General features: G+C 43.4%; 1 protein-coding gene across 3 annotated transcripts in view; it reads right to left on the reverse strand.

Moving 5' to 3' along the window:
* Positions 1-8,038: 8,038 nt before the first annotated feature.
* PAX3 (paired box 3) overlaps positions 8,039-13,319 on the reverse strand; it is a 97,816-nt gene continuing 92,535 nt past the window's right edge. For 2 of the 3 annotated variants that reach the window (XM_044241688.1, XM_044241689.1), the window contains exons 8-9: positions 10,099-10,345; positions 9,331-9,583 (exon numbers count right to left, since the gene is read on the reverse strand). In XM_044241688.1, coding sequence (XP_044097623.1) covers positions 9,549-9,583; positions 10,099-10,345 — 282 coding nt within the window. In that variant the 3' untranslated portion in view covers positions 9,331-9,548. Of the gene's footprint in view, positions 9,584-10,098; positions 10,346-13,319 lie in introns of all 3 variants that reach the window. The other variant, XM_044241687.1, reaches the window with a different exon arrangement.

Below are 13,319 nucleotides of genomic sequence, written 5' to 3' on the forward strand. Positions count from 1 at the left end.
AATAGGTCTTCCTGACACGCATATGATGAACATGATGGAATCAGGAGGGGATACGTCATGAGGGTGGAGCCCTCATCAGTGGGATTAGTGCCCTCACGAAAGAGACCCCAGAGGATTGCTTCTCCCCACACACACCCCCAATGTCAGGACACAGCCAGAAGATGGCCATCTGTGAATGAGCAGAAGGCTCGCTCTCATCAGACACCTAACCTTCCGGTGCCTTCCATCTTGGGCTTCCTGACCCCAGAATTGTGAGAAATACATTTCTGTTGTTGGTAAGCTGCCCGGTCTATGGTGTTCTGTTACAGCAGCTCAAACTGACTCATATAAATGTAACTGAATGATCATGAAAATAGGTTGGTTTACTTAAAGATGGAAAAGAATATGCAAAGCTGAAAATGTCTCTTATGTTGGTAGAAACAACCTATTTATCGAACTTCCTCTAGAGTTGGGCTATGGTCTTTATTTTTTAAAAATTGGAACAAAATTAATCTGATAGAACTTGTTTTAAGGAATACAGCTTTACTGTTATCAAATATATATAATAACTTAAACTCCCAACAAATAAAATGTTGCCAAGTATAGATTTCTATACCTGAAATATACATGCTCCTCTGGGTTTTAATTACCATATAACTTTATTCATACTTTAATGATCCCTTTTGTGACCTCAAAGACCTGATTTTATCAAGTAGGCTCATTATATCAGTATAATCATATTATACCATAATTTTTTTTGATAAGTGCCTTTTCAATTTTAATACAAAGGTATACTAAAATTAAGCTTACATCAAATAGTCTTACAAACTAGGTTATAAATTCATCCATAGATGTATTTATGAGCTTCTTTAAATAGGAATCATGATTTGTTTTGTCTTTTCAATCTCCCCAGCCCTGGAAACTAGAGCAGATGCTATGAATTCACTGAAACCCTAACCACTCTTGATATTTTTCCACTTACAAGGGACCATCCATGTTATATTATCAGCAAACTACAAAGAGTAAAACACACATTATAGAATTTAGTATTTAACTCAATTACAGCTGAAAACCAGTGAACCGATCATATTTAAGGCATAAAGAATTATTCATGCGCTTCGTAACAACCTAGTATAAATAGTAAGCAATGATTTGCTTCCATTCCATAAACATATCCAGCAGGTTGGCAATGGGCAAAATAAAGCTGGAAACACAAAAATAACCAAGTCACTGTCCTTATCTTCCAGAAACTTAAATTATGGAGGACAGAGACAAGTTTAAAACAGTTATAAAATTATATGGGTAAGTCTCAGGGCTCCTGGGTGGCTCAGTGGGTTAAGGTCTCTGCCTTTGGCTCAAGTCATGATCCCAGGGTCCTGGGAGCAAACCCCTTATAGGGCTTTCTGCTCAGCGGGGAGCCTACTTCCCTTCCTCTCTCTCTCTGCCGACCTCTCCGCCTACTTATGATCTCTGTCTATCAAATAAATAAATAAAAATATTTTTAAAAAATTATATGGGTAAGGCTGATGTTCCAGATCTCTTGGTATAGTAACTATAAAAGAACATTCTCACTTTCTCTTTTACGCCCAGCCTCTTAGAATGCAAGTACGCCTACAGCTTAACCCCAAGAAGTGAAACCTTTGACTAGATTCCACTCATCCAAATGTCCCTGGGAATTCCTGGAAGCTGACTACCTCTCACATAAATCTCACTTGCCATCTCGGGCAACCCTCTTGACTTTGGACGGCTGCTGTTCATGACACCTCTTAACCCAGCCATATCGGTAAACGGCGTTTGCTTGGGGGCACCCTTCACCCAGCTTCGGCGTGGACCCGTTCCTTGATGCCCTAGGATGACAGCTGAGGGCTGACTTTTGTAGAGTTGGAAACAACAGGAAAATATTGCAAAATAGAGCACTTGAACCTAGCTTAGACCCTTTGTGGGCCCTCCCAGATCCCTCTCCAGACTTTCCACCCCTCCCACTCCATGTAGCAGGGGCTATATGGGCCCATATGCTTGGTTCTTGTGCCCTCTGGTTTCTAACTGGATTCAGCCAATGGGACCTCCCCCTCCCCCGCCCCAAGTAAGAGTTGGGAGAGGGGGGAAATGCAGCCAGGATATTTTTCCCTTGGCTCCCTCCCCTTGTAGTTGCCTCTGGATGTCTGTATACTTTCAAAAGTTGTCACTCTTAGAGCCAACTGCTCTAAACGACACTCTTTCCAGGGGGCAGTAAGTTCTCCCTTCCCACTCCATAGCAGGTCTCCTTCCCAGTGTTCCACATAACCTCTTATGATTGCCCTATACCCCTCCAACTTTATAGATAGTCTCCTTGTTAAAAGTCCTTCTCTAGGGGTTCCTAGGTGGCTCAATTGACTGGCTGGCTGACTCTTGATTTCAACTCAGGTCAAGACCCCAGAGTCATGGAATGGAGCACCACATGGGGCTCCACACTCAGTGTTGAACCTGTTTGAGATTCTCTCCTGCTCCCTCTTCCCCTCCTCTCATTCAGCTTATATGCACTCTTTCTCTCAAGTAAATAAACAAAATCTTTAAAAAATAAACAAACAAACAAAACAAAACAAAACTTCTCTAAATTTCCAAATTCAAGTGTAGCATCTGTTTTCTGTTAACAAATACAAAATCATGATTGCCTGAGAGCACAGCACCCCCAGACCCTCCATGTGGGCTCCCAACCTGCCACTGTGCTTTTAAGAACAGTTTACTTCCTTTGAGCATGCTTCTACTGTTCCAACCCAGAAAGAAGTCATTGGTTTCCTACAAATAAATATAATATGCAAACATAAAGCTGCACCCACAAAGATAGCCTTTCACATCCTCCTACAAAGCCACTTCGTTTCCCATCTGTACCTACAACTATGTGTTCTTTATGCCATCCCACAGAGGATATCTGTTCTCCTTTACATAACCAAGAGCCCCATGAGAATGTGTTTGGGAAGGTGGGATAGGTACAGTTTGTCTGAAAGGAGAATTTAAACTTGGAGAGTCAAAAAGAAAAGGAAGAAAGGCATTTCTTTCCCCTTTTTGCCCCTCAAGGTTGAACACAGAGATCTGGGGGCCTGTCCCCAGCTGAGCACCCAATTACACACATTTGGATAATTACTAACAATCGGCGTCCCTGTCAGCCTGTAATGAAAGGCAGGGCAGCTTCCAGACCTCCAACAAAGAGCTCTCCACTGATGAAAATGCAGCTGGGCCACTAAGCCTTGGCATCACGCCCCTACAAGCTTTTGGGGTCTGCTTAGAAAGACAATAATAAGGGGCACCTGGGGAGCTCAGTCGGTTGAGTGTCTGCCTTGGGCTTTGGGTCATGATCCCAGGGTCCTAGGATTGAGTCACAGGTTGGGCTGGGGAGCCTGCTTGTCCCTCTCCCATCTGCTCTTGCTATCTAAGTAAATAAAATCTTAAAAAGAAAAAAAAGGCGATAATCATGGGTATGTGTGCCTTCTCCTCTGAGATTCTTATCAGGCCTTTTAGGTGGGAAGTCTCTCAATCCATTTTTAAGAAAAAATAATTGCCCCATTTAACCTAATCTCATATCCTTTGAATTCTATAAACTAGGGATTCCCAGAAGGCTCTGGCTGTGGAACAGACTTACTGGGGAATTTGAGAGGCCCAGCCCCTGACTGACCTCCCTGGCTTCTTTCAACTGGCAGCCCCGCTGCTGGCATCATAGAAACATGGAACCGACTTGCTCCCTGGCACCACATCTGCCCCATAACTTCCTGTTTATCCTTAGATATTCTGCTGCAGGATCACTTCCTCTGGAGAGTGTTCCAATGCCAGGAGGAGTTGTGCCCTCTCTCCCTGTGCTTCCATACGAACTTTTCCTTACCTATCGCTTTGTCTCCCAACACATTGTTCACTGATCCAGCTCATTCAGAGTTGGGGTCTTTTGGCAACAGGATTTGTCTCACCTTCCACTGAAGACCCACTGCCCGACACACAGAAGGAGCTCAATAAGTATCTAATGAATTAATGAATTAGGAAATAGAAACCGTTGCCCACCTCCCTCACTCTACAAGTAGTAAAAGGAGCTGCCATTTATGGGGATTCTGTTCAAAGCTCAGGAGCCTGGCTTCACGGAGGGGGAAGGGGGGACCAGATGAGCAGGGTCAAAAGAAAGTTGTGTTTTCAGTCCCATGATTAAAACTCTCCTGAATGCCACAGGATCACAAGAGCCTGGGGCATGAGATGTCAACACACCAGTTGGGAAAAGCCCAAGCACTGCTGATTTTTGTGTGGTAGGGCTTTGTAGATTTCCAGCTGGAGATATGATGTAGTCATAGCGCACTGCCAATCCAACAGTAATTCCACAGATTTCCCCCTTGCGCAGCATCGCTGACATGCTGCCTCTCCGCATCTTTCCCTCTGGCTCAAGAACGGTGGAAGATGAGGCTAAGGAGACTCCAAATGCCGAAGTGACCGCTCCTCTCAGCTGTGCTGTGATGAATGACCCTGACCACAACTTCGAGCCCAGAAAACAGATTTGCCAGTTCCCTGGTCAAGTGCGGCCCAGGCTTTAATCCAGCCAAGGCTTCTCTTTGAGCTCTTGCCTCATTAATCCTCCCCGTGCCAATCTCTCTGGATTCAGAGTCACAGGTCTGGGTAGGTCCAGACACCGGGGTTTCTTATAATTAGTTTATAATTAGAACCAGTGCTGTCAGAAATCACCCAACCGGTTCTTCCCCTGCCTTGTGCCATCTGCATCAGTCAGAAACACCAGAGATACGGCCTCAAGTGACTCGTCAGGGCCCCCTGCGTCCCACTCCTTCCCGAAGGCTTCCCTAAGGCTTTGTATTAATCCAATCTCAAGACAATCTGTGGTCCTTGGGTCTTACCTTAGACACCTAGCCTGTGCCCTACCTAGATTGCAATTGATCATTGCAATATCAGATTTTTTCAATCCAGTTCACACACACGTGAGGTTGAACTCCTTTAGAAGATCATGTCGGGACAGTACAGGAGAGGCACTCTTCATTCATTCATTTATTCAACCGGCAGGTACTGAGTACTCATTATGGGTCAGACATAGTGGGAGGCTCTTGGGATACACTGGTCAGTGACACCGAAGAGTGGAGCTGTGTGAGAGAGAGAGTAGCTTATATCACCAGCATTTGACAAGAAGCCTAAGCCCAAATCTGTTTTTTCCCTTTCTCTCACATATCTTCCAACACGGATTCCAGACCCGTGAGTGCTTGCCTAGGGCTGAGGCTGGCCTTGTGGATGACTACATAAACATTGCCACTTGTCACGTGCTCTCCTCTCAAGGTCTGACACCAGCTCTCCTTATCCATAAATAATTCAACACCAAAAACCATTTATTTACTCAGAATGACTGAGGCCCAAGCTTTCGTCCCCAAATAGATTTCCTTTCAATAGACATCTTGGTTCTGGTTCCATGTGGTAATTGTGTAGTTTCAGGATTGAGTCTTCCATGGCATGTGTGCACAAAGGACATCAATTAATCCATCCCCTCCCTCATTTGAGACTCTTTATAAGCCCACAGACATGAGCCATTGGCTGGTTCTGTTGTCAACACTAATGAAGATCCCTCTTAATGTAGGATGTTCCCCCAAATAACCAAGTGTGTGTGAATATATCTTTCCAAGAGGGACCCAAAAAATATGTTTGTGTTCATCACAGATGTGAAATGATACATATTCCTAGGAAAATGGCTGCCCAGGAAGGAATGACTCAGCAATTGATATTAGTATATCCATGATTTAATAATTTTAAGTTCTAATTTTCAGTTTTTACTTTTAAGTTTTCAAATTAAATTTTATAACTATATGGACAAAGGAGAGTGATTAGATACAAACCAAAAAAAAAAAATCGGGAAAAAATTGATCTACAGAGATTTTCAACATGAGAAATACGAACTGAGCAAGAGATCTCAGAGACATGCAGAAATAAGGACAGAAAGAAATATATCAACAAGAGATGTGAGCAGGGCGCTGGGTGGCTTAGTCGGTTAAGTATCTGTCTTCCATGATCCCAGGATCCTGGGATGGAGCCTTTTGTTGGGCTGCCTGCTCAGAAGCTGCTTTTCCCTCTGCTGCTACCCTCCTCATCTCACGTGTGAGCTCTCTCTCAAATAAAATCTTTAGAAAAGAGAGAAAGAGAGAGATGAGCCACACACACACACGTGCCAAATTCTGAGACTGGGAAGGGAGGGAAAGTGACATGAAAGACAGTTCTGTTGTGTAATCCCAGCTCCTGGAAGCATTGCTCTCATACTGGGAGTGAATTCTCTTTTGTAATACCTGCTTTCAACTTGAGTCTGGCATGAGGGTAGCTTGATATAATGAAGAGTCACCAGCAGGATTTGGAAAGGTAAAGGAAGGCAGGTTCTGCCATCAGGTTGAGTGGAACTCAAAGCCTGCTTCTATTGTTTCTGACTGTGTATGGCCTCGGCCCAACTAATGAACAACTCTGGACCTCAGTCCATTTATGTGTTATTTGGGGCTAATAATCCCCACCTCACAGGATTTCGTGAGGACTAAACAAGATAACAAAAGTGTTTGGTAAGAATTACCTTCCTTTCCTCTTCCTAAAATATTTTTGGAATAGCTAATTGTTGGGAAAAGAGCAAGAACATCTAACACATTTAAAGAACTTGGACATTTTGCATACCGCACTTCATGTCCTTAGGGTTTTAAGAAGACATGCTTTAGATCAGCACTGATGAGCAGAACTTTCTGCAACGATGGAAATGTTCCAGATCTACATGCCTGATACCACAGTTTCTGCCCTCATGTGCTTATTGCCCCCTTGAGATGCCATTAGTGCACCTGTGGGACCGACTTTTTAGTTTTATTTCTAGTTATTACATTTTTTAAGATTTTATTTATTTATTTATTTATTTGACAGAGAGAGATCATAAGTAGGCAGAGAGGCAGGCAGAGAGAGAGGGAGAAGCAAGTTCCCCGTGGAGCAGAGAGCCCGATGTGGGCCTCGATCCCAGCACCCTGAGATCATGACCTGAGCTGAAGGCAGAGGCTTAACCCACTGAGCCACCCAGGTGCCCAGAGTTATTATAAATTTAAATAGCCATGTGTGGCTAGCTGCTTACTCAATTGACAGCACTCCTTCATATCTTTCTGGGTCTTTGACTATAAGGTTCTCCTGCCTTGGGGAGGCAGAAGAGTGAGTTGAAGCATGTAGACTCTGGACGGTCTGCCAGGAATGAAACCCCAGCTCACCACTGGCAGAGCTCATGTAATCACGTTATGCCTTGGTTTCTTCATCCGTGAAAGGGGAATGTCAATGACAACAACCGTGCCTCATAGAAGATGTTGGGAGGAGTAAATGGGTTAATGCAAGGAAGGGCACTATGATTATTTCCTCGATAAAGACAGTCCTCGTGCTTTATTGCAACTGTACATTTACCCCCCTGCAATACCCACTAGGCCATAAGCATTGTCCTAACACCAGTGCCAAGGAACATACCTGGTACAATCAGACTCTCAAAAAATAAGTGTTTAAAAAAGTATTGAAGGGACAGAGGGAGGGAGGGAGGGAGGGAGGGAAGTGGAGAAGGATGGGGGGAAAGAGGAAGAAGAAAGAATGAATGATGTAGTCAGTCATGTTTTCCATGAGGAGTGAAGAAAGCCTCTAAGATAAAGCAAATGACAGAATACGAAAGCTTTCAATAAAAATTTCAGTAGAGACGACCACTGAAGATGAAGACAGAGAAGGTCCTCTGGGGGAAGACATACTCCCAAGACAACAGTGAAGGGATTTGATAGCTCAGAGAACCACGGAGAGAGAAAGGTGGACTTAGAGGTCTTGTTAATACCACATCTACAAAAATAAAAGCTTCTATATTTAAAATTGTGTTCAACCAAGCTTCTTGAAGAGAACACAGTTTTGGGGTGTGTGACCCTATCTGTGGAGGTTACAGTCTAATTCAAAAGGCCCCGTTGGCAACGAAGCATGCGTTTGTAGGTTTCCCATTCGTAAGTTTTTATTAATGCTAGGTGCACCGGTTCCCCCCAAAAAGAAGTGTTGGGCAAGTTTTCATAACTGTTTATTCATTATAAATAGTAAATATTTACTGCACTTTTTACATGAAAGACATTTTTACAACACATTGTTGTTGGCTGAGACCGCAACACAGAGAGAGCACTTCTCTTGACCCATCACCCTCTATGACCAACGCATGAACTAAACTGGAACTACCTCTAGTCTCACTACCCCACTACGTCATCGTTCTTAACTCTAAAGGGAATGTACTTGTGCCTACCTCGTTCATGGTTCCAAGAAGAGAAAGAAATAAATAACACTGCCTTCCACCTTCTCATCCCTCTTAACAGCTCGAAAAGGAAACAAATTTATTGACATTCTAAAATGTCACCACACAAACGTATGTAAACCTCGGTTCCTATAATCTTTCCATATTGGATATCCTTGTATAATTTAAAAGTACATGAGAGCCACGTGGACACTTCTGCTCTTGCCCTGCCTTTCCTAGAAAAGAGAAGAATGTAAACGTCGTCATTGTAAAAGCATGATTCTCGAACACGGTCTCTAGTCAAAGGGAGCAAGCCGGGTGTTGGTTGTCCATTAAATGGCGAACATCATGCATTCTACCGCAATGAATCATGGGCTGCGAAAATAAAGCACCTGCAAAAATATAGTTCTGGTTCTGTTTCTACGGCCCTGGCCATTGCCAAAGCATCCGTGAGGTACACAGTATTGCACACCGATAAGCAGCTGTGGGAATGCTCGTCACTTCCTCTCCACCGCGTTTCCTTCCCCCCACCCCGGCCAGGTTGGCTTCAAAATGAAAATGAGCTGGGAAAATGTCCCATACCTCTCCCCACACCGAGAAAGAAAACAAGCTTTTTCTCCCCGTTATCCCATATCCTGTTCACAAGGCTGTCCGCCCCGGGACCTTTATTGACAACTGGGTTACAAATGAGGACAAGATCACAAATAATTTATTTGGGAGGTCCTTTACATCTAGTCTAACTTCCTAAAACATGGTGCCATTTATTTTTATATCAATTTCCAGTGTGTAGTAAAGTCAAGGATTCCTCCATTCCTGCTTCGTTACGGGAGCAGTTTCAAAATTGTGTTAAGTGTCAGCATTGACCATCAAACATGGTATAGTTTAGAGTACTCTCCGGCTATATTTTAGAACATTCTGCTTGCCTGAACCAATCCAGATAAATCTCACACACAGAGACACACACGCACACACGCACGTGCACACAACTGGAATGTTCTGGCTCCTTGATCATCAGCGCTGAAGAGTCGGGGTATTTGATGTGTAGCCATGTTAAATCATTGCCTTCAAATGTTGCATTTGTCTTTTCACTGTTCCAGGCCCTCCTTTCTTCCACTGCTTTTGTCCAATATGTTCAAAAGAATTTGAAACCAACTACTGGAGGAAAAAAAAAAAAAATCAATCACTCTTCTTCATCTCCTGGTGAGACTGCCCCCCAAAAAGGTGATTTTTTTTTTTTTTTCCTGAAAAGATTCTTCATGTGTAGGCTGTGGAGACCGGAAACAGGGCCAGTTTTAGCTCCAAGTGGACAGTTCACTTAGGCGATATCTGGCTTGAGATAATGAAAGGCACCTGTAAGGAAACACACGTAGCTTTTTAGGTCATGCTGGTTCAATTCACAGCAAGGGGCAAAATCAGCTACAGGCTGACAATGTCATATTTAATACCATGGTATCAAAGGATCGAGACTCATATTTTTATTCCGGAGACAAGTTTGACACAAGTCTGTGTCCTTGGGATTATACCCCATATGATCCTTGAGCTGACCTCATTAAGAACATGTGTTTCTAATGCCAGGGGTTATTTCATTTCGGCCAACCCTCGTGTTTCACCTAGTGGCAATCCGCCTTCACATCGCGGCAATTAATAACCGCAAGATGTTGTTGACATCATTTAAGAAAATAACGATACAAGGGAGCCCTTGCTGGAAGAGTCGGCGGGCTTTGCCACAAAACGGATACTGGGATATACTGGGATGTCAGGCCTAATCACGATGCCTCCGCCGCCACCGCCGCCCCTTTCTCAAGGAAGGGTGGAGATTTTTCATCCTGTCAGGGGTAATTAGCCCCAGAGAGACCAAGGCTTACTTTGTCCATACTGCCCATACTGGTAGCCTGTGACAGGGTCCATACTGTAGCCCGTGGTGCTGTAGGTGGGTGGACAGTAGGACTGAGATGTTGGCAGACTGTCCAAGCTCTTCATATGGTCTAGTCTCTGACTGCAGCTGGCCGACACCGTGGTGGTAGGTTCCAGGCCCCCGGTGAGAGGGGAGAGAGCGTAATCGGTCTGGGGCTGATGGGGTACGCCACCGTGGTTGGTCAGGAGTCCCATTACCTAAAATAAACAGGCAGATTGGGAGGAAGTAAGAATGCAGAGAGGACCAGATCACAGCCGAGAGCTGAAAGGATTAACTGGGAAAGTCTCATTTTTATTTCTTTGGAAATCTGCTGGGACAGAAGGCGCTGACCACAACGCCAAGGGACACAGACCCCGCACCATGCCCCGTGATAACATCTGACTGCGGCTTCAGAAAAAGGAAAGGCAGGGAGGGGAAAGGAAAAGAGGTGGAAAGAGAGCCTCACCGCGCTTCTAGTGATTAAAATGGGACTAGAATTTCAAAGGAAGGAAAAGGAAGGAAGGACAAAAGGATGGAGGGAGAAATTATATCTGTTCATATAGAACAATGGCTAATCATGTATTACAGCTGGAAGTTCCGCATGTGATTTTAAACAGACACTCACTTATATATATATATATATTTTTTAAGTTCAGTGGATTTAAATGAAATTCTTTTTGTGTATTTTAAGATACCTACGTCTATTCTCAGAGTGTTCCCTCCAAGAAAGTTCCTCTCCCTATCTTGGCCATCCTTAAGTAATCAGAGATAGTTACTCCCTCCCTGATGCTCCTGAGTGCTTTCCTCATCCCTCCCACTGTGCAACCGTGACTTTGATCGCCTACTTTGAATTACGAGAGTTTTGGGGTCAAAAACCTACTCACCTGTATATTCCTAGCACCTACCTTCGTACTTGACACATACTGAAGGAAGGAAGGAGGGAGGGAGGGGGGAAGGAAGGGAAGAAGGGAAGGGAGGAAGGGAGGGAGGAAGGGAAGGGCAGAGAAGGGCAGGGAAGGGAAGGAAGAGGAGAGGGGAGGAGGGGAGGAAGGGAGGAAGGAAGGAGTGGTGAACAATTCTCCAAGTAACTGCCTCCATTCCCTGTCTTTTCATTTCTTATCTAAACATTTCGTATATAAGAAAAAGAAAGAAAAACCTGAAATGCAAGCATGTTCTAAAAACTCTGTTCAATTTTCTAAAGAACCCTGGAGAGTGAGAGAACTTAAAAAACAAAAAAACAAAAACAAAAACACAACCACCTTGCGATTAACAGAACAACTTTCAGATCGCGGGGAAGTGTTTCGCAAACTCAAGCTCACTGACCCTTACAGCTCCTGGAGATGGAAGTTAAGTGGCTAATTAATTTGGCAGCTGGAAAACTGCCACTGGAGAATGGGAGTGACTCTTCTCAACTTCGAACCATCCAGCTTTTTCAGAGGTCAAGAAACAATTGCAGAAGAAATCAGGTACTCTGTGAAGCATTTCAGCATTGGAGGGGGGAGCATAACACACGTGGCCAGCATCTTCCTGCTGCTTTTGAGGAAGTTTGAAGCATATAGGGGTTCAAGTTATAAATAAGAGCAAGAGGAGAGGGTAAGCAGTGAGCCCCCAGCCGTGACTCTGGCCTCACGCTGTCTACCGAGGCAATTCAGGCCACAGAATCCTGGATGGAGGGCTCCTAGCAAGGTGGGAGAGAGGACTAGTCTTGCATCCCGAAAAAGACATTTAAATTAGATTCCAAAATCAGATGCTCCTATCTAAACCAAATCTTCTTGAAATGCAGCTTTAAACTGATGTATGTTCAATTAGCCCCAACCGACAAGAGTGGGGGCAGATCTGCTTAACCAGTTTCTATAGGTGACCCTTTCTTCCTCTGTTTTAACAAGGTACCAGTCTCCCCCATCTTTCCCCTGAACAGCTATTCTGTGTTTTCTCGCCTGCCTGTTCGTTTGAGTTGTATGTGTGAGCACGTGGGAAGCCGGGGCAAGGGAGGGGGGTAGTTGGGGGGAGGGTGTTTGTAGAAAGCAGGACAGCAATACCCAAATTTTTAAAGATGTTCCAGGGAATCTAAATTTTCTTGAGTTATGTGGTATGGTGAAATAGCTTTTTTAAAAGACTTAAAAACTACTTATATTCTAAAAAAAAATAATCATGTGTGACAGAGTGTCATTTTATTTTACTGGGGATTTGGGAAAAGTGAGAGTCACAAAACAAAGAGCCTATAAATTCTTGGAGTTCGAGGAGGGCAGGCAGTCATCAGGATGTGGGGCTCTCACGAGCCCCCCCCTCCCCCACTGTTTACAGTAAGTTAATTACTTCATTTTCTTATTTAAGAACCTTGAACATAAACCAGAATGCATTTAAATTATTTCCTGAATGTTCTTCCACCTCCGTGTTTGTTTGTTTTCTCTTCTTGCCTTTGAGTTTGTATAGATGATTTTATAGTACATATATCTGGAAATTTTTTTAAAAATGTTACTGGTGTACTCATGTGTTAAATATTTTATTTCAGCCAAATTATGCAGGCATGTCTACTAGAAGAAAATGATCTAAAATAGAGGTTGTTCAAGGCCAAGCCTACCCTTTCAAATCAGGGCTATCTCTTTGTGTACTGGCCTGATGAACAAGAATGGATGGGGAAAATAATAATATGACAAATGTGACCGTGGCAATGAGAGGGGGGATAATGACATGGACACAAATATTTTATTGTAAACTGTGCTAAGTAAAAACCAACACTTAGCAAAAGCAATTTGGTAATTCTATTAATTCCAAAAAGAAAAAAAGGCCAATGGAACTGGATAAAATGGAATTATATTTAAGTTAATAGCACCCTTCCTGAAAATACTTACTTGAAACCTACTTAATGTTATATTCTTTTAAGGGAGAAATGGAATATTCGATACACAATTATCGTTGAAGAGCGAGAACAAACTGTTATTCAAAACATGCACACTCTCTCATGAGCTACACGTACATTTTTGTGATAAATGTATTTTTTTAATCCTCTGCCATATATTTCTTGTTTGCATTAACTTTGAAAGCAGTAATAATTTTGTCCATGGGAGAAAACCATGAAGATCGTAAAAGAGAAGAAATAAGTCCTTCCTCCAAGCCAAGGTCAGCTGATGACTCATGGCACAATTTTGTGCAGTTGCTGAAATAGAAAATACTTGAGAACAAGATTTAAAT

Source organism: Neovison vison, chromosome 3 (assembly GCF_020171115.1).
Source record: "Neovison vison isolate M4711 chromosome 3, ASM_NN_V1, whole genome shotgun sequence".
In the NCBI taxonomy this organism is placed as follows: domain Eukaryota; kingdom Metazoa; phylum Chordata; class Mammalia; order Carnivora; family Mustelidae; genus Neogale; species Neogale vison.